The following is a 22,102-nucleotide window of genomic DNA, read 5'->3' as shown; positions in this document are numbered from 1 at the left end:
CAAGCGATCTACTTCCTCGGTCGTAAACAAAATCCGTCGCGTAAAAGACGGTAACAGAGAAAGGAGTGAATAAGGAGACGGTGAGGATGAGTCGGCAAGAGACGGGAGAAAGAGATGAGCAGAGACGAAGTGGGAAAAAGTAAGGTATATTATGTTCGCTAAAGCAATGTTACCAACTCGAGAACTGGCGAACTAGCCAGTAAAGTCCATTTTATGTCTCTCTCGTAAAGCCAGTCGAATGAAACCTCCGGACTTAGTTTTCATACGTGCACTCACCGGTGCTAGACCCGGTTTTCTGCCCACCGCAGCGGAAAACTGTGACGGATTTTTTTGAAAGTCTAGACGCATTGATTCTTTCACCGGACACTTTTGGTCGTCTGATCAAAATGATCTGAAATCATTGTCGATACGGTGTCACTTTTCCAGATCAACGATTTTAAACTCGCTCATTGTGGTTAACAAATCACAGTCACGTAGTTAACAAATTAAAAAAATTATATATATATATATATATATATATTTACATATTTATATATATAGATAATATATAGCGACTGAGATTTTATCTGAAAGATGAAATCAAAGCAGAACTTGTAAACAAAGAACGACTCTAAAGAGCAAAACATCGTGCTGGCATTAAAACCCGGTCGTGTCGTAAAACATCCCTACGGACATCACACGTCGCACAAAACGCAGCTGCGATAAAGATCCAATTCACGGAGAACTTTGAAAAGAATCTGTCGTGAGATGTTTCCTTCTTGGAGAGCGTTTTAATCTTTTTTTTTTTTTTTTTTGTTTGTTGATTCTGCGACCGTGTTGTCCACACCTCAATAAACGCTGATCTTGATCTGAAGAATGTACAATGAATGAATGTAAAGAATTCGGTAAAAAAAAAAGCGACACATCGTTGTCGCGGAGAGCACTTGGCTTCATCGACAAGATGCTGACGAATATCTTTAAGATTGCGACAACAAGAACATTATTTTAATGATTAAAGTGAGAAAAAAAAATAATAACTCTTTATATCATCACGCGCTTGTCGGTAGTCGATCATTACACGCGTTTAACCGGCTGACGAAGTATTATTTTCACTTTCGCGTAAAATGATCCCTCCAACGATCGACAATTACTTTGATGCGGACGCGAGATGATAGACCCTTCCCCTTCTTGTTCGCTTTGCAATACGCGAAGACATTCTTCGTCTCTCTCAAGCTCTCAGGATCTGCTTATCGCGCCGGTGTGCGATACGTCTCGTTTTCACGAAGTTCTAACCGGCTGTGCCACAGTCTTTTTTTTACGAGCGACAGGTTCGCCGAAGTACCGGTCACTTTGTTGAGTACACGTATCTATAACGGCGCGTTACGAGCAGCGTAAGATCTACTCGCGTTAAGTGGATGCGAGAATGTGCGACGGCCGATCACCAACTGCAATGGCGCGGGAGCCAATAGTTTCACCTCGTATGAGGCATGAATTTATTGCAATTACGTGTGCCGTACGTACATCGCAATATGTGTCGCTTTTTCTATGCGATTCTACGAAGAAGCGTGACGCAGCTGAAACGCGTTTCTTTGTCGCGGTGTTCTGCACTTACTTCTAACGTATCGATTATTATACGTCGATGTATAATAATGTATCGATTATACATTCACGTAGCACCGATTGTGCATTTACGCGGCTCATTGTGTTATTATCTCAAAACCTGTAATATCGCGCGTAATAAAATGCGTCATTGCCGTTTCCCGGAAAACAAGCGTATCAAACGCGCATATCTCTCTCCTTCGCGCAGTCGCGTTTAGAAGCGATAAAGTTCTATGTAAGTTATGTTAGATACAGAATGTGCGTTCCAATAGAAACTGAGATTTACTCTCGAAGTAACCAGTTTTGCCACATTGTTGAGAATAATAATGATGAGAATAATAAAGATAATAATGACGAGAAAAAAAGCTGCGGCGAGTGTCCGAGTGTCGCGCACATCGGGGTTTTATATTTTCTTTCTTCTCCCCAGAGAGAGAATCTTCTTTTTCTCCCAAATGACCATGGGTGTCTCGTAAAAACATGATTTATACAGCTATATGCCGCCACGATTTCACATGATCTCCGCTATTTGAGTCCTGATCACCTTGCGTGACTCGAACGTCATTTCGACGAATTTTAGAACGGGAACAAGATACAGAGCCGCCCTTCTGTCTGACGTAAATGAAGTTTGTTTCGCTCATATTCTTTTTTTTTTATGGACACCGTCTCTCTCGCGAACTTCTGCTTCGTGAAGAAAACCCGCCCGTACCACAGTGTTCTTTTCTCGCCAGAATCCTTTTCTGAGCGGGATGATCTAGGCAGATTTCAAGACGAACAGCGACGAACTCGAAAAGTCGTAAACGAAGTATATAGGAAGGAAGAGACGGATCCGGGTACGTAGCTAAAGTGGAGACGGTCGCGGATGTGGTGGGTAGAGGTTTATCGTCTGCCTGAATAAGTGTCTCGTGAAGATCCTTACGCTTCCACCTCGCGTTGCCACCTCTAACAGGGGTGTGAGTAGGAAAAGAGAAGGACTACAAAATCACTGCAGATATTTGAAATAATATCTAATTAAATGTAGATCAACACATGTAGATCTTGTCTCTCTTACAGTGTTTTACACTCTTTTATAAATAATTTCTTACTTCTCTTCGAAAAATGTCGCAACGATAATATATGCATTATACAACATTATGTGTTTAAAAAATTATAATCACTGTTGTATACAAGATATAAGATTGATAGCAATAACCGGTATGTCAAGCGTTACCAACAGGTATTACCCAATCGGTTGCGTAAAAAACTTTGTTTATCGATTGCAAACAAGTTGATAAGAAGTGTAGCCACATTCATTAGCGTGTTTCTTGAGTGTGGAACCTGGTAACTTCGCTTGGCCGAAGGTAGGTGTACCGTATTTTATAGAAGTAAGGTTGTATTTTCGCGCGTATGACTTTAACTGTCGATGTGGACTTCGCTTGTATTTCTTCTCAAGTTTTACTAACGCTAGGTCGACCGCTCGAAGCCGTAAACGTCAGTCGCCGCTGAAACCTCGCATGCCGGGCTTGTGTGCTAGGTTCCTTCCTCAACCTTTCCTCTCGGGCTGTCGTCGTCTTCTTCTTCTTCTTCTTTTCCCTGACTCTTTTCGCTCTTCTCTTGCCTGCGAGCAGTCGACGTCGTCTTCGGCGAGCATCATGTAAACTTGTCCGATGATTCCCCTAGCCGCTGAAGGACGTCACTCGAGTCGGCAAGGACGTCGACGAGACGGCCTACAAGAAGAATCTACACGAAAAGACGTCTTCTCTCTTTCTCTTTTGCACTACTCCAAGAAATGAGACTTTGCCGAGAACGGCAAATTACACGGCACGAATTATCATACTGCTTACATTTCGTATCTTTCTTATATCTTTCTACATCTCACGCTGGACTCAAAGTGGAATATCGATTCCACTTTGGAATACGGTGAATATCTTGCATGCAATCCAGCTTCCTCGATTAACGGTGGCGAGAAGAAAAAGGAGTTTTCCGTGATAAAAAAAAAACGAGTAACCGGTTATTACCGGCGTAGTGTGAGCGCGCGGTAAACATTTCAAAATTCACGAGCTCGCATCTTCGGCGCCGTACATAACTACTAAAGTACTGAAAATAAAAAAAAAAAAAAATACTCTCTCTTTGGTGAGGTTTCTATTGGTTGGGCGACACGATCTATTCGGCGAAAAGGTTTTAGGATTGACCGGAAGACGTCGGTACCTATGCCAGAGCTTCATTACGAATGCAATATGGCTTTTTGCCAAAGGAGCAACGGAGCTCGGTCGCGGTCGGTCGCTTTTAAAAAAGTTACGACAAAGTTTATGGGGGTTTAATTGTAGGCCGCGACTGTGTGGTTAGAAAGTAGTAAAATTCCTTTTGCCGAGTGAAGCCGAGTCAGTTACACTGCTTAACACCGGTTCTTGGTTGCATACGAAGAGAACGATGAAGAAGAAAGTGAGAAGAAAAAGAAGAAGAAAATGATGAAGAAAAAGAAGAAGAAGAAGGAGAAATGCCGCTCACGCACTTTGGCAATGCTAATTACTGCTTTGTCTCGAAAATTATGCCTCCTCATCCGTAGAATAAAGCCAACTCAAAAATAGATTTGCTTATTTCTAGCGAGATTATCGACATTCCGTGAGGTACAAGATTATTTCGACTTCGCTAACGTCTGTCACATAAAATCTGGTAGTTTATTGCGGTCGGAGTAAAATAAGCGGGAGAGACTCTGGGGTACGCCTCACTGGTGTCGGCCGACAACCGACGCAGAAGGAGAACAAGAAGGCAGCGACGATGATGACAAGGTAAGAGGAGAGGCAGCGTGGAGAAGAAAAAAATTTACCGAGCTGTAAAGCGAACCGCGTTTATGACCGTCGTTAAAACCGCTCTCAGCGACCTGTTCGATTACATTGATGTTGCTTACTGCAAAGGCAACCAGCTTAATCTTTTTGACGATTCGTCGAACGTCCATGCAACTTATTTTGAACCATTACAATAAATACTCTCTCTCTCTTTCTCTTTTTCTCTCATACATGCATATTAAAGGCAACCAATTTTTCTGAGTGTCGGGAAAGAAAAAAAAAAGAGAAATAATATATGATATTTTAACACATGCAACATCCGAAAATATTTCGCTGAGAACATTTTGCAATATAAAAAAAATGATGAAGAGAGATTACATCGTGACACGCATATTCTTTTGGAGAAAAAAGGGTGCGTGATGAGAAACACCGAAAATTACAACTTCGTGACCGTTGGCGGAATGCGAAATGACAATGTCGAGTAACACTCCGGAAACATATGGCGGCCGAACAGAAGCATTATTCGTGAGCCTCCCAGAGTCGCTTTTATTGTTTACATTGGTGAAGAAAAAAACCGTGAAAAAAGTGCGTGACCACCCGCTGAATTCCATTGCTCGCTAAGCTTGTTCGGAGGGATCAATGCAAAGAGAGAGTGGAGAAAGAGTCGGGGTAAAGGATCGACTCACTTTTAGCAACTTTAATCACCGGCTCGAGGCAATCAGTATCCAAGATAGCCGACAATCATCGCCGACGTTTTAATTATCGTTTCCATTTTCATATCTCGAGTATTGCCGCGCGCATCATTTTGCGAGACATGCAATTTTTATGTCGTTTTTAAAACCACTACCGCGCCGCGAGATGTTGTGATGCATCATCAATTCCGACTGTATATCATCTGTCGTACTTTTATCCGATAAATATGAACTTCCCCGAATGTCAAGAGAAGGAGTCGATGTTCTCATACATCAACAGATAATAATTCTCATGATAAAATTGCAATTGATCTGTTTCGTTGCGTTTAAAGTTTAAACACCGAATTCTAAATGCATCCTAGTCCTCTACTTGTTCGATGATAATATTCATTTTGGAATACTTGTCACTTTATATTGAGACGTTTACGTACATGTGTGAGAAACACGATGACTGCATTTTAATATGTCACGATAGAGATGTATTGTGGGGTTTGCGGAAACCACATTACAAAGGCGACACGCTATGCTATTATGTACGATATGTTATTATATACGAGACTTTACCTTCTTTTTCTTTCTAACATACAACAATGAAAAGTACAATAAAAACATATATACACACATACACACGTACACACACATGCACACACACACATTGAACTATTGTAAAGTCTTAAATAAAAAAAGATTCAGAATATAATTGAGATTCGTTGCAATCTCATCAACGGTACATCAGCAAACGTATAAGAACGAATTAAATGTAAATGATCGCGGTCAGCTTATCCCTAAAGTAGCGCGTAATTCTCGATAGCCGGCATCGAAGGTCTTGCATTCTCACGAAGAGCAAGGTTATTTCCACTAAATCGTCTGACGAGGACGATAGCCACCTAAAGATAGAATATTGCAGAGCACTCGTAAATTCGACTCTTTATAGTGTTGTCATCGTTAAAACCATAAAGAGAGGCAGGAGAGTCGTCGTATCTTTATACTCCCGCGGCCGCTTTGATCGAGTTAACCGCAAATTTGGTACTAATGAAGAATTCTTAGTACGGAGACTCAATACGATTTAACATAGCCTTTCTAGCTGCGAATAAAAAACTTGTCTCTTTTGATTATTAGATAATTACATGTGTTACAGGTTGTCAGAAAGTTTACCAAAAGAAATAAAAGGCAAAGAAGTAATAAGGAGAGAAAACTTTTTTCTCCGAAGGGAGAAGAAAACAGTAACGAAATGGGAGGAATCGGAAAGGATGAACAGCCGTTTACTGGTCTTAACAGTGCTGTCTGCCTGGATCGGAGAAGAGGAGAATATTTTACAGCTTGGAATCTATTTTATGTGCGACGGATTCTCGTGATTACGACTTCTCGTCTCTCAACGATTTCAAACAAAAGAAAAGCAACAAACAAGATCGCAATTTATGTTGTAAATCAAACATGTAATTTCTTTTTCTACGTGTATGCGATATTTGTACAATTCTCGGTTTCGTCAGTCGCGTTGCGTGTAATTGTCTCAAACAACATCGCACACGTATGATTAAAGTATAATTCATAATTATTTATCAAATTAAAAAAATTTAAGAATTATAAAATTTAAATTTCTGACATTAGGGTGAGAAATAACACGGTGTACTCACCAATGATACTTCGAGGAGAATTCAAGCGACTTGTACGGCACGGAACTTCTTACTTGATTAAGCAAAACGTTGAATTCTTCCGGCGGTGTTTCTTTCTTCAAGTATGTGTAATTGTACGTTGCTGGAACACTTCTTAAAAATCTCGGATCTAGCAAAAAACTGTACCATTGACTACTGTATTGTAGTTGCTGGTGCTGCAACGATGGCGGTGGCAATGGATGTTGCTGCAATTGCTGCTGCTGCTGTTGCAATGGATGTTGTTGTGGTTGCAACTGCTGTTGATGTTGCAACCGATGCTGTTGCTGCTGAAATTCTTCACTTAAAAGTTTCTGAATGACATCGATGATGTTTTGACAAGCTGTACAGAAAAGAAAAAAGTAATTTTACGTTTGTCATTTCACCTGCTGATAAAGTTAAAATAATTTCAATTACCACATCTCAATGGAAATGCATGTTTCAAGCGATATTGATCGTAATATTTTACGAATAATCGCGTTTCAAGATGGTACCAGCAAAATTTGTATATTAATATACCAATAAGTTTTTAAACAAACTTATATCTAGCGATTAATATATTCAAAACCGGCTAAGATTTACAAGAAATTCTTTTATAAATGTACATATTCCTGGAAATTATAAAATTATCTTATAAATGGTTGTAATTTTTTAATTTCAGAAAATTTATTTCGGATATAAATTGTCCGTGATCTACGCGTAAATGACATGTTGAATTATTTAATAAAGATTAATAATTTTAATTCATTCATTAGTTTAAAGACTTCCGAGCCCCGAAGAATCTTATTCTTCTTCATTATTAAGTTAATAATTTTATTCAACGGCAATTACTAGGATTGCTCGAAAATGACGGTAATTTATACGCTAGGACACAGAATTCATTATACATTGAGAAAAAGAATTACGCGACAGTTTCAATTTGCGGAGCGACATTGCTCTCACTAGAGGCAATAATTACCGGTTTAGTCATGTTATCCGTGACGTTGCTTGATTGCGGAAAAGTATCCTCGTCGATACGGGCTGATTTATAACGTATCTATCACATGTCATAACTTTAGACGCTGCGCGTCTGCATACTTATTTCAGCTCGCGTATTTCAGACTGTTCTCTCTCAGAAAGACACCTGACACGTCTTTCGTATTACATCCTGATATTTCAAAGCGCGCGTTTAATGCTACATGAGTGATTCTGTTGACTATCATGCCTCTTGGCAAAGATAATCGCACATATTAAAGTTTACACCTCGTAACCTTTGGACGTAGCAATCGTAAATACCCACCTCTCTCTCTTTCTGTGCTGCAACTCTATTCAATTCAAAATCCTTCATATTTAATGCTTTTTGAGCTTGAAAAACCTAAGGCATAATGTAATTACACATCTCTGTCCCTTTGTTTTCTGAGAAGACAGAACGCTTTTCTATATTTTACATGTGCTTTTTTACAATAAAGAGTTACATATAAAATATAAAAAGTGCTCAAATTACGCCAATAATATATTATGTGAGATACATTAAAATACATTTTTGCTTATCAAGTTCGACAACCATCTTGAGTGATGGGTTTGTAGTGGATACGTGCGGCAGTCACGCTTAAGGTAACAATTTTCTTAGCGGCAATATCGATGTTATGTACCGCCTACGTCCGAAACATTATTGGTTCGATGTCGTTTATCTTTCGGTATCTGCCGCATTCATTAACAACGCGATTCGTCCACGGAGATCGGTATTCTCGAAAAATTTATTACATACTCTCAGGTTTCTACATGTATGTTCACTCTCACCAACAAGGACCGAGTCTCAAGTGAAAAACTTTCCAAAAAACGTTCGCGCAGACGTGTGGAGATAACATATTATTTTTTTTAAATCGTTTAAATTTCGCAAATTGTGTGCAACCTTTCGGACATGATTCATGAGTTACGGAATGATTTATTCATTACGTATTTGAGAGAGATACATGTAACATCGACCACACAATTTGCATCGTAAATTACCTCCTTTCCTTCGTGATAAATGTTCGCAATCTCGCATATTTTCAATGTACATGTCGGCGCTCTCAAACATCGATAATGTGATGGGACGTGCAAGATACCGTGTTTAAGCCTTAGAGCGCGAAAGTCTCCCGCGCGGTCGATTTATAACGCAAATTTAGGAAGCTATTGAGAAACAAGTCAGGTTTAGAAACCGATGATACGACACAATGTAAGTGAACTTTACACGCGACGTAGCTTCGCAGATAGTAGCTTCAACGTCGTAATGAATAGTACAGGATATTATCGGAACAGGATATTATCGGATCAAACGTGCTCAAAAATAGGATTCGCAGCTGCATGTTCATTCGCGTCCAACTTATTTAATCGCCATAACTTCCGGTCGCCTTAGAATTACGTGACGCCATCTCCATCCGTCGCGTAGCGAAGTGACGCCAAATATAAAGCAATTGTTGTTGGCAGGCACAGGTGAGTAATTTCTGTGCATTTGGCTCATCAATCATCTGTTTCCCAGTATTTAAAACTTGCCGATTTTGTTGCGCGCGCGATATAATTCCCGTGGGTGAGTAATTTCTGCGCATTTGGCTTATCAATCATCTGTTACCCAGCATTTACATCAAAATTTAGGGCAAAACGTTATATTTAAATAAATCTCATTCTTCATTTGTTCTTTAATTTCGATATCTCTGCAGTTTATAAACAATCAGATTGCAAAGCACTGCTTTCACAATGCTATAAAACTTACCGATTTTGTTACGCGCGCAATATTATTATCCAGCATGAAGCTATCTGCCGCGCGCAAACCTACGTACAATACATATATCGAGTATCCAAACGTCCACGTACAATTTACTAAAAAATTCCATCATTTTAACGTTTTAGATTACTAAAATAATATACAATTACTGCAAGTTGTTTCGACCGTTAACTTGATTCATATTATTATTTGTACCAAAAAAATTGCTGTCTCTAGCAGCCAGGTTTACTTGTAGCAAATTATAGACTTTCCTCGGGAGAAAAAGAGAGAGAGAGACAGAGAGACAGATACACAGTTACAAACATGCGTTACAAAAACAAATGTCAAATAAAATAATATTTTCATATTGACAGCTGTTTTTTACACGCGCCTGTAGAATAACAAATACAGTCGTTGAACATTGTACGTCAATCTTAAGACCGTTGTAAAAGACTAAATATTTTTACATGTAATACATTTTGAGAGCGGCAAAATGTTTTATTTAAGCGCTTCGATGAGAAACGTTGCACTTAATAAGCGTGCCGGGAGGTATCACGACAGAATGAATAAACAAGGAGAAATAAAAGCGAAAAAGATTTAGCACCCTGAAACGACACAGCAATCCGTTCTTCTCTCATATGTATTAAAAGTAAACGGTCATGCGTGATGCAAAACTTTTAATATTATTCAAAAGTCTTTCACGTTGAGACGATTTGAACGGCCGGTTTTACGACAGAGCACTGACGTCGTACAATACCCGGTCTTGGTGGTTTTACATATCGTTAAGTGCGTGCACGCGCGAGCTAAGGAGCGCATATAAATCGGCTTGCCTGCTGTTATGTCTTCTGCGTGTAAAGGGAGTTTACCATTACGACTCGTTTTTTCTCTCCTTTTTCGTACCAAGTCGACTTTCGAGTCGACTTTGATTTCCGAAACTTGGACGAGCAAATGCACGAGTCGCAGATTGCCAAAATAACCAAATGTTGTTTTCGTCACTTTGCAAGAAACGTGTGACTCGTTGAAAAGTATAGATATATCTATTACTTTTTATTTTATCAAGAATTTGCTCGTGTTTGTATTTTAAAGAAACCGTCGTTAAATGTACGCCGAGAAAAAAAAAGTTAATTGCGGTAATTGTGACAGACATAGCGGATACGGAGAATGTTATCTGAAAATTATTTATCATGATGCGCGCGAACGATACATAACGTACACATAACGCGCACAAACTGCGCGTATTAAATGCCTATTATTAGCAGGCGTTGCGTATGTTTGCAGAAATGCATCGAGAAAAAACAGAAAAAAAACAGGAAAGTCAATCTTTGGATCTGTGAAAAGATGCAGCGAGAAAAGAAAACGCGAAACAATATTGTAACCTTATATATATAAATATACGCTGCAGCTTGGGAAATGCTGTTTAAAAAAAACTTTAATATCGTCCTTGCACTTTGTGCAAACGTCCTCATCACTTGCGTCTAAGATAAATTTGAATACACTTGCAACACACGTTAATGTATTTGTGATGTGCGTATGTGCGTGCGCGTGCATTACAAAAGTGCATTTTAATCAAACATTCCGTTGGAACAATCTAATTGAATGATCTTGCGTAATTCGCGCGTATGCAGCTCGCGTACACCAACACACGGCTAACATTGTACTCGCGCGCGCGCGACATCGCGGCGCGTCGCAGCTCGATGAAACTGGGCGAGCGATTGGTTATATTCTAGATAAGATAAATGCTGCACACTTATGCGTGTGTATATATATCTTCCGTTACGTACATATCGCAGCTGCTAATGTCAAGGAAAAACCGAGTCGCGAAGCCTCGAACTCATCGTTTTTCACCGCGTACGCATTCGCGCATGTCGGAATGTACTCTGGTGTGAGTGCGTGTGTCACTGTTTCCTCTTTTTCTTTGTGTTGCAAGTGTAACGCCAACTGCAATCTCTCTTTCTCTGTCTTATTGTCTTTCTCTTTTCTCTCTACTTTCTGTATTCTTTTTCTCGAGTCTCTTCTCGCGCTTCTCATCTTTTCTGTCTCTTTCCCTCTCTTTGTTTCTTTGTATCCAGCTTGTGGTTATGTAAGCTCACGGCATACATTGCCAATTTTCTCGACCGGATTGCCTGTGGCTGATGCTCAGTTTCATCCTTCGTCCCGCGCTTATCGCGACTCTCTCGCTGCACATCGTTCTTTTTAAAAAAAAAAAGTACTTCCTCTTTGGGCTCACACATCGCATGTCTAAGTTACACATATTAAACACTGTACAGGCTACAATCGCGATCTTTTCTCTTTTTTTTTTTTGTTTTTGTTTTTGCTTCCGTTCGTTCTCTTGTCTTTCTTCGTTTTGTCTCGCTTCTACCTGTTCCGCGGATTACCCTGTCCTACTCGACGGGATTTCTTTCGATCTCTCTCTTTTGCAAACTTCTTTCTCTTTTTCTCCTTATCGTCTCTTTCCTCTTGCCATCTCTTTGCCAGTTCGTGCGGCTTCTCTCCTCTTTCTTGCCCGCGTTACGCCTCGTCTGTCTTACTTGCATGTAGGAAACGTGTAATTCAGGGCCGTATCAATCCACACACCAGCTTCTCACATCAACGGTATCGACATAGGAAATCGGTGAATTCCTTTTGTTGCGCGCCTTTTATTGCGTGCTGCTCACATCAAGGATTTTGCGAGCGCGTTACTGCTCGATTTGCATTTCATAATCCGCGCGTTGTCGCTCGAACATCGACGCAAAATATAAAACACGCAGTAACATCAGAGAATGCATTGTTGTGAATTGTTCTGATCACAGAACGTATCAAAAAAAAAATATCCATCCGAGGAATTAGAACTTTTACACGCGACAGCGTACGTGCTGCTCTGTAACCGCGTGACCAATAAGACGTGAAATTAATCTCCGACTAATTTTAAATTCCGCTTTCTAGAACCACTTCCTATGACTGGAATAACCATCCTGCAATGCGGACGAATTTAGAAGAGAATGACTAATCACGACAAGTTACGTACTTAACGCTAAATAACGCGTGTCAGACTATTAATTAAAATCGAATTTTGTTCAAATCTCATTTTCAGGTTTTTCTACTATAAATGGAATTCTGTTAACCAACCAGTAGTTACGCGAAATTTTTTCTATTCCAGTGGTGGATGTAAATTAAATCGAAGCGGTAGTAGATGGAACTGGACGTTATATTTCAACCTTTTGTACAATCACTCTTTTTTTATCGATCGCAATTGTCTATTTTCATATCTTTTAAACTATTCTAAGATATAACCTGTGGAAACTTCTTATGATCTGCACAATTGACATACGGCATACGGAATTGTGCTGAGGTTACACGTAACATACGTAGAGTTTGCTGGTTTCAGCATGTTATACAACCTATGCCAATATTTCATAAGACCTTACGGCAGTGTTTCTGAAGTTTTCTCACAATAATCTGTTTTCTAACTTTTTCTTTGATTGTTTTTTCATTGTTCTTTTTTTTTTTGAGTTCTCGAGAGACGCGATAATTATGTATGATCGAACCATTCGAGATATATATAGGAAAAAATATCGAGCAGCAATCGCGAGTTTTGTGCGCTTTGAGATAAGATGAGAAACAACCTGATTCTAACGGTACTTTGCCAGTACATCGAAAACGACTGCATCGACTTTGGTCCAGTTAAAATCACACATTCAGTGGCTCTATATGCGTCTTACGACACGGTCGAAAAATTTAAAAAGCAAATGTTTCCTCTCTTGCATATATAATCTATATTACGACATCGCGCACGCTATCACAATCTGCTCGCATTAGTCCTCATTTTCATGACGACGTAACTCGTACTATGTTATCATTTATACCCACATATGTGTCAATTTATATGATATAACGATATTACAATTATTTTCTTGTTTTTAATATATTTGCATGTTCCTATCGACAGCGCTCAAAAAGCATTACTTATTATATTACAGTATCTTTTACAAGGTTATACCGGTATCACATAGGTATCACGTGGCAGTTTGAAACATTATTTGCGCGGCACATTTATCGCACTGCAAACATGTTCTATTGCATAGTAACGCGATAATCTATCGCTATTACATAACTTTAAATAGTTTTTTTACTGTTTCAAACGACACGCACAAAATGCGCGACTGAAAACAATATAAATTACAAAAATATAAGTTTTTTAAAATTCAACACATATATGTTTCGATAGCAACATATAAATAAAAATTATATAAAAGCAATATAAAAAAAGAAAATAAGAAAATTCCAAGAATTTAAGATATACCAACTTGTACTTTTTTATCCCGTGCAAATTAGCGATTCAATTCATCACGCGCCATTAATTTCGAAACGGAATTCTAGAAACAGAAAAAGGATTGTCGTCTGGCGGCGCGCACGCAATCTTCAATAATATATAACTATCTATTTCTGTTTTCACACCACGCCACGTCGCATGAGACAAACACACTACGATGCCGTTCACAAAAGCACCCTGCTAATATCGCTTGCATCAGCAAAACATAATAAGCAATATTGAAGAATATAGCGAATGACATTCAGCTGCCTACATGTCAATGGTATTACAGATCAGCTATGAAAGTCTTCCGGCACCTGTGATTGGCTGTGATTAATTACAACATGATTAATTAGGACGCTTCTAAACACACAGCCGACGGAGTAAATCACCGCTGTCTAAATTTTGTTTTTGTTTAAAAAAGATCATATATTCTTAATATTTATAGTATATAATTAAACTGCACTATATATTAATTTCAATAACTTTGCTGCCGTCTCTTTCTGACGGCCGAATTACTTATATAATGAGAACTGTTTTAATTAACTGCGACGTGCTCGTATCACAAGAAACTTTGTTATCACAAATGAGACCGCAAACGAAATCAAAGTGTCTTTCTAGCATTATTTCAATGTCAACAAAAACAGATATTTATTTTAAGTAAAACAAAAGTAATTTTGTAGAATTTCTTAAATCACGCTGTCTTTTTATTCGCAAATAATAAAATAAATAATAATAACATTAATATTATATTACCCAATACGATCATTCAAGTACACATATTTGCGATATATATATATATATATATATATATATATATATATAATAATACATAGACATGTAACTTGACTTTACATGATTTAATATAATGAAATTTTTTATTGAATAAAAAATATTGCACAAACAACTGATTAGATTCTAAATATATATTAGTTTTTTAATTTTATTTTCTGCGAAGCTAGAATATTGCAATTCGGTAGAAGTTTAATTATTTCAAACGTTTTGTTTTTTTTCTACGTAAGGTGTGTTCGAAACGTTTTTGCTCACTCGCAACAGAGATAATTATTTCTGATTAATGCAAAATATTTCGCCGATAGTTCTATTACATGAAGTCTTCATGTGTGCATTTATGTGCGTACATATTCAATACACAACCTTATATTCTCAAATTTGCATTAATAAAAACGTTACATGCGCAAACTTGTGGATAAATGCATTTAAAAAATACGCTTATATGTGTTTTACTGCAGAAACAGGTCTGATTTCTGATACATGTACGTTATTTACGACAAGCGCAATATCTCTGTGTTATTTAATTGTATTTTATTTGCTATATAAGTGTAATTTATTTATTTGTTTACTTTCTTTAGAAATTTAAATGAGTTTTTTAGTTTTATTAAGTAATAATTATAAATATAAATGAGTGTCACCTTATCTGAAAAATCGGGGAGAGAAAAAAAACGATCTGCAGAGCTTAATTACTTACAGTAATTGGCTCGATGCAACGCATTATTCAGCGTGACACGGCACTTTCCGTCGGTGTCTGCTTTTTCTTATCGATATAAAAGGGCGTGCGATTACTTAGTTTTTTATTAAACCGTTGCGTAAATGACTTCAAGTCACGAATTATTATATGAAGATATATCGGTTCGTCGTATTTTAATATATAATGTTTAAAATATGATTTTTTTATAAGTGAAAATGTTATTAAGCGTTTTCAAGTTAAAACAAAGTAAATTGCAAAATTACTACATTTGCAAATATTAAGACATAATATTTGTAAATGAAATACAAACAATTTATGTAAAGCAATATTAATGTAAAGCAATAATTTTGTTAAGGCTGGTTGTTAAAATCACACATCAGTTATCTTTTGTTTACAGGCCTGATAATTTCTCTCTTTTACTTATTTTGCCTTATATATGTTTTCAACTCTGATCGTAAAATGTAAATTGGGTCTTGTAACACGCTTTATTCTTATATATACGTTCACATTCAGTCTTAATGTTACCCGTATTTTCAAAACAGCTGACATAAATTTCATATTCTGAAATTACTTGCTACGTTGCAAGACATTTAATGGAACTGGTTATGATCCGCTTTAAACGAACTGCCGCATGCATGTTCTTCAGACAAGTATTCGGATCGAACGAGATTATTCCGCACCATTGCTCGAATCTCTCTCACCTGCTCAACGTTTATAAGAAATGAGCCTTTCTAATTTTTCATCAAGCAAACGAGTGAGATAATATACTTTTTTTTATATATTTAAAGAGTTTCTGAGAGTGACTTGTACTTTCATTCCATTTATGTCGGAAGAAAGAAATTATATACATATTTTTGTCTTATTATAAAATATACCTCTCTTTAATATATTCTTCATAGCTACACGTCTATAGTCGGAGTTACTTTATATGTGTCGGTGTTACTTGCGTCTATTTGCATTACCAATAAGCGATCTGGAGTGCAGTATCATCATTCTTATACAAGGTCAATCGTTTCTATAGCGCGTCATAAATGGCCAAGATCCAACGTGTGATTTAACGCAGAGTCGCGTAACATATAATCATTAATGATGTTACTTAGCAACAATATTTATTGTTTTCAGTAAAGTGAAAGTTTTGTTTGACCGGCATAAAATTAGTTTTTTTTTTTTTATTACAAAATTCTGTTGCAAAAGAAGGAAAGAACAAAGTTCACAAACGATTTTTTTACTTGCAAGATTTTTTTAGACTTAGTCTTCTAGAAAACAAAAAAAAACAAGTTCTCAAAATTATTGTTGCTTTAATTAAGACGTCGTGACACGTTACGTGAGCGCTTTTGAAAATATTTCGCGACAGATGCAACACAGAAAGCAACATGATGACAAGAAGCGACGTGGTGGATATTAACACGAGGTGTATTTTAGCATCACTTTGGCGACTCTCTCAGTTACATCATATTAAGTTGGTCTGATCCTGAGTTGCCGAGAGTTAAGTTTCTCGCGAGAGCTCGTTGCATGCCAAAAGCATCCGCATATCTTCTAGAGATGTCTGAAAATATGCTTTCGCGACTTGGTATGTGATGACCGTTACTCGCTCGCGTGTGCGAAATATGCGTACACGCTTTCATATTGCCGTATCATGTGTGACTGCGTTATCATCTTTTCTTTCTACGCGACGTAGCTGCGACGAACGGTCGCGGCAACGGACCGCGCGATAACTATCTTTAAAATGCAAGCTTTAATTATTAATATAATTAAGAACAAATTAATTAATGTGTATATTAATATTAGCTGAATCGCGATTTTCTCTGTTTAAATATAAATTCATTGATGATGCTTGATTGTTTCTGATAAAATTAAAAAAAAAACCGATACCATTACACATACGTTGTATAATTATGTAGCATTATCACAGATTTATTATATCTCTGACGCAATTGTATGTCGGGCGTGCGGTCTATTATCACACACGAGCATTAATTTAATGATTACCAGCGGTGAATTACAAAGAAGTATTACCATATTACTCCCGACATTTTTTTATAGATTTATTTTACTTACTATAGATTTATTTAACTATACTTTTTTGCACATGTTTTTAATCTTTTTTTTCTCGTGAGATTGTTATGAATATACTATGTAAAGACGAGATAAAGAGAATTATTTTTAAAAGACACAAAATGATCTGATTATAATTAAAAAACTATATTTTATTAACGTGTACTAACTATACATAACGGAGCGGAAGCTACGTGCCTCGATATATGAAAGCAATTAAGGCGCAATGTGTGCGCGTTAGTACAGCCGACTCATTATTTACACTAGACCGATGCTGCCTACCTCTGTCGCTGTTCTTACAGCGAGAAACATTTTTACCTTTCCACAAGGAGCGTCATTAATCTCTGACACGTGCGCAGGTGTAGACATTCGCTATTTAGCTGAGTATCATTCCGAAGCGTTTAGGTCTGTCAGACATGCGCGGTCTGCATAGTGGTTATACATATATCAAACACAGTCGGCGAAAGAAGTATGGCCAGACCGATCATCTATAAGCAATACGTATCAATTATTTGATAAAATGTATTCCCGACGAGTTTATATAACTGAATCATCTCTCTTTGGAGGTTCTCCCTAGAAAAATATGTAGTATACTTTAAAATATACTTTTTCATTAATATTCTGAAATACATATATTTGTTCTAAAATACACACACTCGTAATTTTATGTGGCTATTATCCACTTTGAAGTACTCTTCTACGCGCGTTTATTCATACAGCATGATAAAACTTTACTTTGCAGAAAATAAACGCACGACTCTGATAGTTAAGTTTCGACAAAGTACAAATATATTATGCATCTCATATCGTAAAAAGTAATCTTTAAAAAATTCTTATTTTAAAGTTTTAGCGCTTTTATTACCAATCGCGCGTTTACATATAATAGTTCACTAAATTGATACTAAAAATTGTACTTTACGCAGTACTGAAAATTACAGACAAACATTGCAAACAGTGATTTTACATTCTTATTATATTTTCCGAGTTTAAAACATCTAGAATTCTATTTTGTTCGTTCAATGCTGTCGCATAGACACTATAAAAACTTGCGACTTTGGCCTTACACAGAAACGCATTGTATACATTATACAAAGTGATATTTATACGAGACTGCGTCATAAAGCTCATCAGATATGCACATCACGTGCCCGATTGCGATATGTACCGCGATACTAATCGTCAGCGACTTCGTTGCTGATATTGTGTGGCGCGATAATATTATAAATTTAACATTGCAGCAAATGGTCAAACGTAAAAATAAAACACCTCGCAACAGTTCTGGGCAAATGATCAGTGATCCAGAACCAAGGATTTACAAGGGTTTTGTCTGTTGGCACCGATTATACGCGGTTGTAGTTAACAAAAACACTATATCTTTTTTCGAGGCAGTAGGCCGCATCTTTTCTCACTCGCTTTAGAATCAGGCAACCGGAACTGAAGCCATTGAGCTCGAAAAGATACTGGAATGCGTATCTTATCCCAAATACAAAACTATATCCGAAATTTTATAATATAAATATTGTGCATCTGCCACAATATTTTGTACTTCTATCTGACAAATAAGAAATAAATTGTTCCAAATTTATTCCATGCGTTTTATGTTTCTCTCTCAAAACATTTATATTTTTTCTTAAATTTAAATTACTTTAAAAAAAAAAATTCTTTTGATAAAAAACAATAATAAATAATAGAGATAACACAAAGTGAGAGATATACATGTTTAAAATAATACACAAGATTAGGAAAAAACTTGTATTTATAATTTTGTAACTTGTATTTTATTTTTACACATTCTTGAGTGTATAAAAAATTAGCGAGAATCACTTTTGGCTGGCTGTTATTCAACGTAAAATTTAGTCAATAAAAAGTGTATAACACTTATAATAACAGCAAAGCGTTATTTCGTACGCATGTACTTTTGCAAGTCGAGCATGGTGGCTTGATTTTCAAAGCTACACACGTTTCACTTTAAATGTTGTTGACAACTACACAGAGTTTTCAAATGTTTTTATAGTCTTCAAGATACGCTGAAACAATCTTCCTTGATGAAATCGGAAATTCTTCCTAGCCGACAAAACCAAGACATTGATTTTTCTCATCGATATATTTTGCAAAATCGTGTCGTCGCGTGTCGCTACAAAAACTTACTTATACGCACCAGAAAATAATCACAGATGTCTTCTTCCGGGAACATATTTGTATATAAACACACACATGTGAAAACAGAGATTCATTTATACTCGAAGTTGGCACTTGTTAATAAGACCTTTAAGAAAGAAATAAACACTCGATTCATATAAACACAAAGATAGAAGTATTTTAAACGCCAGATTAAATTTATCGCGCGCGTCTTCTATATGTGATTCAGATATTTAGATAATAAATATAATTGATATTATTTTTTTTAGATGGTATTTTAAACTGTCTACTTTTACATAGTTTATATTATAATTGTATTAACTTTACTCTTATCATTTATATAATATCTTTATACAATAGTATTATTAAAGTTTTTTTTTTTAAGTGTTTTATGCCAACTTTATGTATAATTCGTTGCTCTGCAAGTTTTATTATGTTGTTACTTTTTATTTAATCTCAGATTTGAGTTTTTATCTTCGTGTTGTCTTCTGATAACTGAGTTGTTTTTCTCTTGTTAGGGTTAGTTTTGAGTTTATCTTCGAGTTGTTGTTGCATATTTATTAAAGTTTATACCGACGTGGAAAAAAATATTTTGCAAACAACAGAAAGAATTTGTTGGTCTTAACAATATTTTTTGTTAAAACACAAAATATTTAGTAGGTTTACAAAATGTAAACATCTGAGAACAATCTGTCGATAAATCAAAGAATATTTTTTGTCGTTCTGGAAGTACAAAATTCTTAAATGTGTGTTAAAAATTCATGATTTTTTCTCCTATAATATTTTGAGAAAAAATTTCTTCATGGAAATTTTCTTAAAAAAATAATATATTGTAACATCGAACTTCATGAACGATCCAATAATTCAAGGTGGAAATAAATAATAAAAGAAACGAAAATATATGTAAAACATATTCCGTGTGATAATTCGATGAATAGTTTTCGAGTGAAGAATCAAAGCTACATATGAAAAAAAAAGAATTTCCAAGTTAATACTTTTATTCTTTACGTGATCATTTTGTATGTGTCAGATGATGTTTAACTCGTAGGTCGATGAGTTTATCTTTTTTATATAAGATAAAATCAAGATATAATCATTCTTATTTATATGTGCTTCTCTTTGATTTTTGATGTAAACAATCCACACACAAACCTCCATTGGACGTCTGTTAGATATCGCATGGAGCTGTTGACGTTTAATGGACGTTTAATGAAGTTTTTGTTTTGTGTGAGAAGGTAAGGGATTTGTATATTAGAAAAGTAAATAAGTCTTTGTTTTCGAATCAGCGACCTACAAGCAACCACCACTGTATATCGCCACAAAAATATTCAAAAATTGAAACAGGACTTACCTTTATTAGCTACTTTTTTAGAAATACGGCCTTCTATGGATGCGGTGAGAACTTCAAAACATGCTTTGAGCATGCGCATTGCAAAAGAAGATTGCTCTATGACGTTCGTGTCAACTATCACAGAGTATAGAATTTTCAGGAATTCTTGAAGATCATCTGAAATGGAAAAATTCATAGTTGGAGAATATGAATATCACAATCAACCCACATATATTTTTTAAACAAAGTTTATATATGTGAACATTAAAGAACTTAGAAGATAGTTTGTAATAGATTAAAAATTAACAAGTTTAGAAAGATATTAAAAAAATAATAAATATTTTTATAGAGTGCTTTTTGATACAGGAATGTTAACAATTTTTTTCTTGTAAAATTAGTGTTCCTTATTTAACGTTAACGATTTCAATACGCACAAATATTCAATAATATTTGTTCTCGCTGTGTTGACAAAGAAGCATTCATCGAAATATTCCAACACATTTGTCAATCCGAACTCACAATTTATAACAATACCGATTTCTAAAATTATTCCGTCCCCGTTTTGAAAATTCGTGAAAAATCACAAGAGAAAAACCGTGTTTTACGGCGAAAAAAATAGCGTCGCAATACTTTCATTAGACGAGATTCGCAGATAATAACTTCTCGAATCGTTATGTCATGATATATTAGACGTTACAGCGGCCAATGGCAGCGCATATACCCGTTCTAGGCTCCGCCTACTAGAGACTTCGATTTTAAAACTAAGGAAACCCTTTCCTTTTCCCTCCCGTTCTCAATCCTTTTCGAAGCTTGCATGTATATACCCCATCCCCACTCGATAATCCACCTCCTTTTTCCTCTCGCTCACACTGATCTCGTCGGAATAGACAACGATGCAGGTGCGGCCGCGTCGCCTGGCGTTGGTTCCCTCCTTTTATACGCGCAGGTGAACCCGGCCAACCATGTGCTGTTGTGCGCGCGTGTGCGCGGCAACGCGCGTGCACCAACGAGAGCGACAGAGGAACAGTAGAGAGCGATGGGAGGGGCCGGGATAAGCAAGAATTCCGGAGAGAAGGGTGATATAGTAAAGGAGAGTGAGAAACTCTTGTTGATATTGAAGAAGGAAAGAGAGATCGCAATATATATAGGGTGTCTGAAACTTCTTGACACACAGCCGAAGTGTAAAGGTCAATCTGAGCAAAAAAGTATTTTGCAACATTCTCGATAGATATTAAAATATTAAGTAATTAATGTGAGCCGAGATGAGTATCGTGGAAAACGATGAGCTCTGATTTGTTGCGTTACACGGCCATGAGAATCAGCTGATAGCGACAATCTCCGTATTTAGACACCCTATATGCGATTTCCGAAACGTATTTCGTTAACAAAAAACTGGCGACG

General features: G+C 36.6%; 1 protein-coding gene across 1 annotated transcript in view; it reads right to left on the bottom strand.

The window, feature by feature from the left end:
* The window catches only part of LOC109864017, a 40,195-nt gene that overhangs the window by 6,195 nt on the left and 11,898 nt on the right, over window positions 1-22,102 (bottom strand). Inside the window, exons 4-5 of the mRNA XM_020444794.1 lie at window positions 20,723-20,878; window positions 6,667-7,024 (exon numbers count right to left, since the gene is read on the bottom strand). Coding sequence (XP_020300383.1) covers window positions 6,667-7,024; window positions 20,723-20,878 — 514 coding nt within the window. The remainder of the gene's footprint in view (window positions 1-6,666; window positions 7,025-20,722; window positions 20,879-22,102) is intronic.

The sequence above is a fragment of the Pseudomyrmex gracilis genome, unplaced genomic scaffold (genome assembly GCF_002006095.1).
Source record: "Pseudomyrmex gracilis isolate BER0280 unplaced genomic scaffold, ASM200609v1 scaffold_16, whole genome shotgun sequence".
Classification (NCBI taxonomy): domain Eukaryota; kingdom Metazoa; phylum Arthropoda; class Insecta; order Hymenoptera; family Formicidae; genus Pseudomyrmex; species Pseudomyrmex gracilis.
This window is presented reverse-complemented; position numbering and strand designations above follow the sequence as displayed.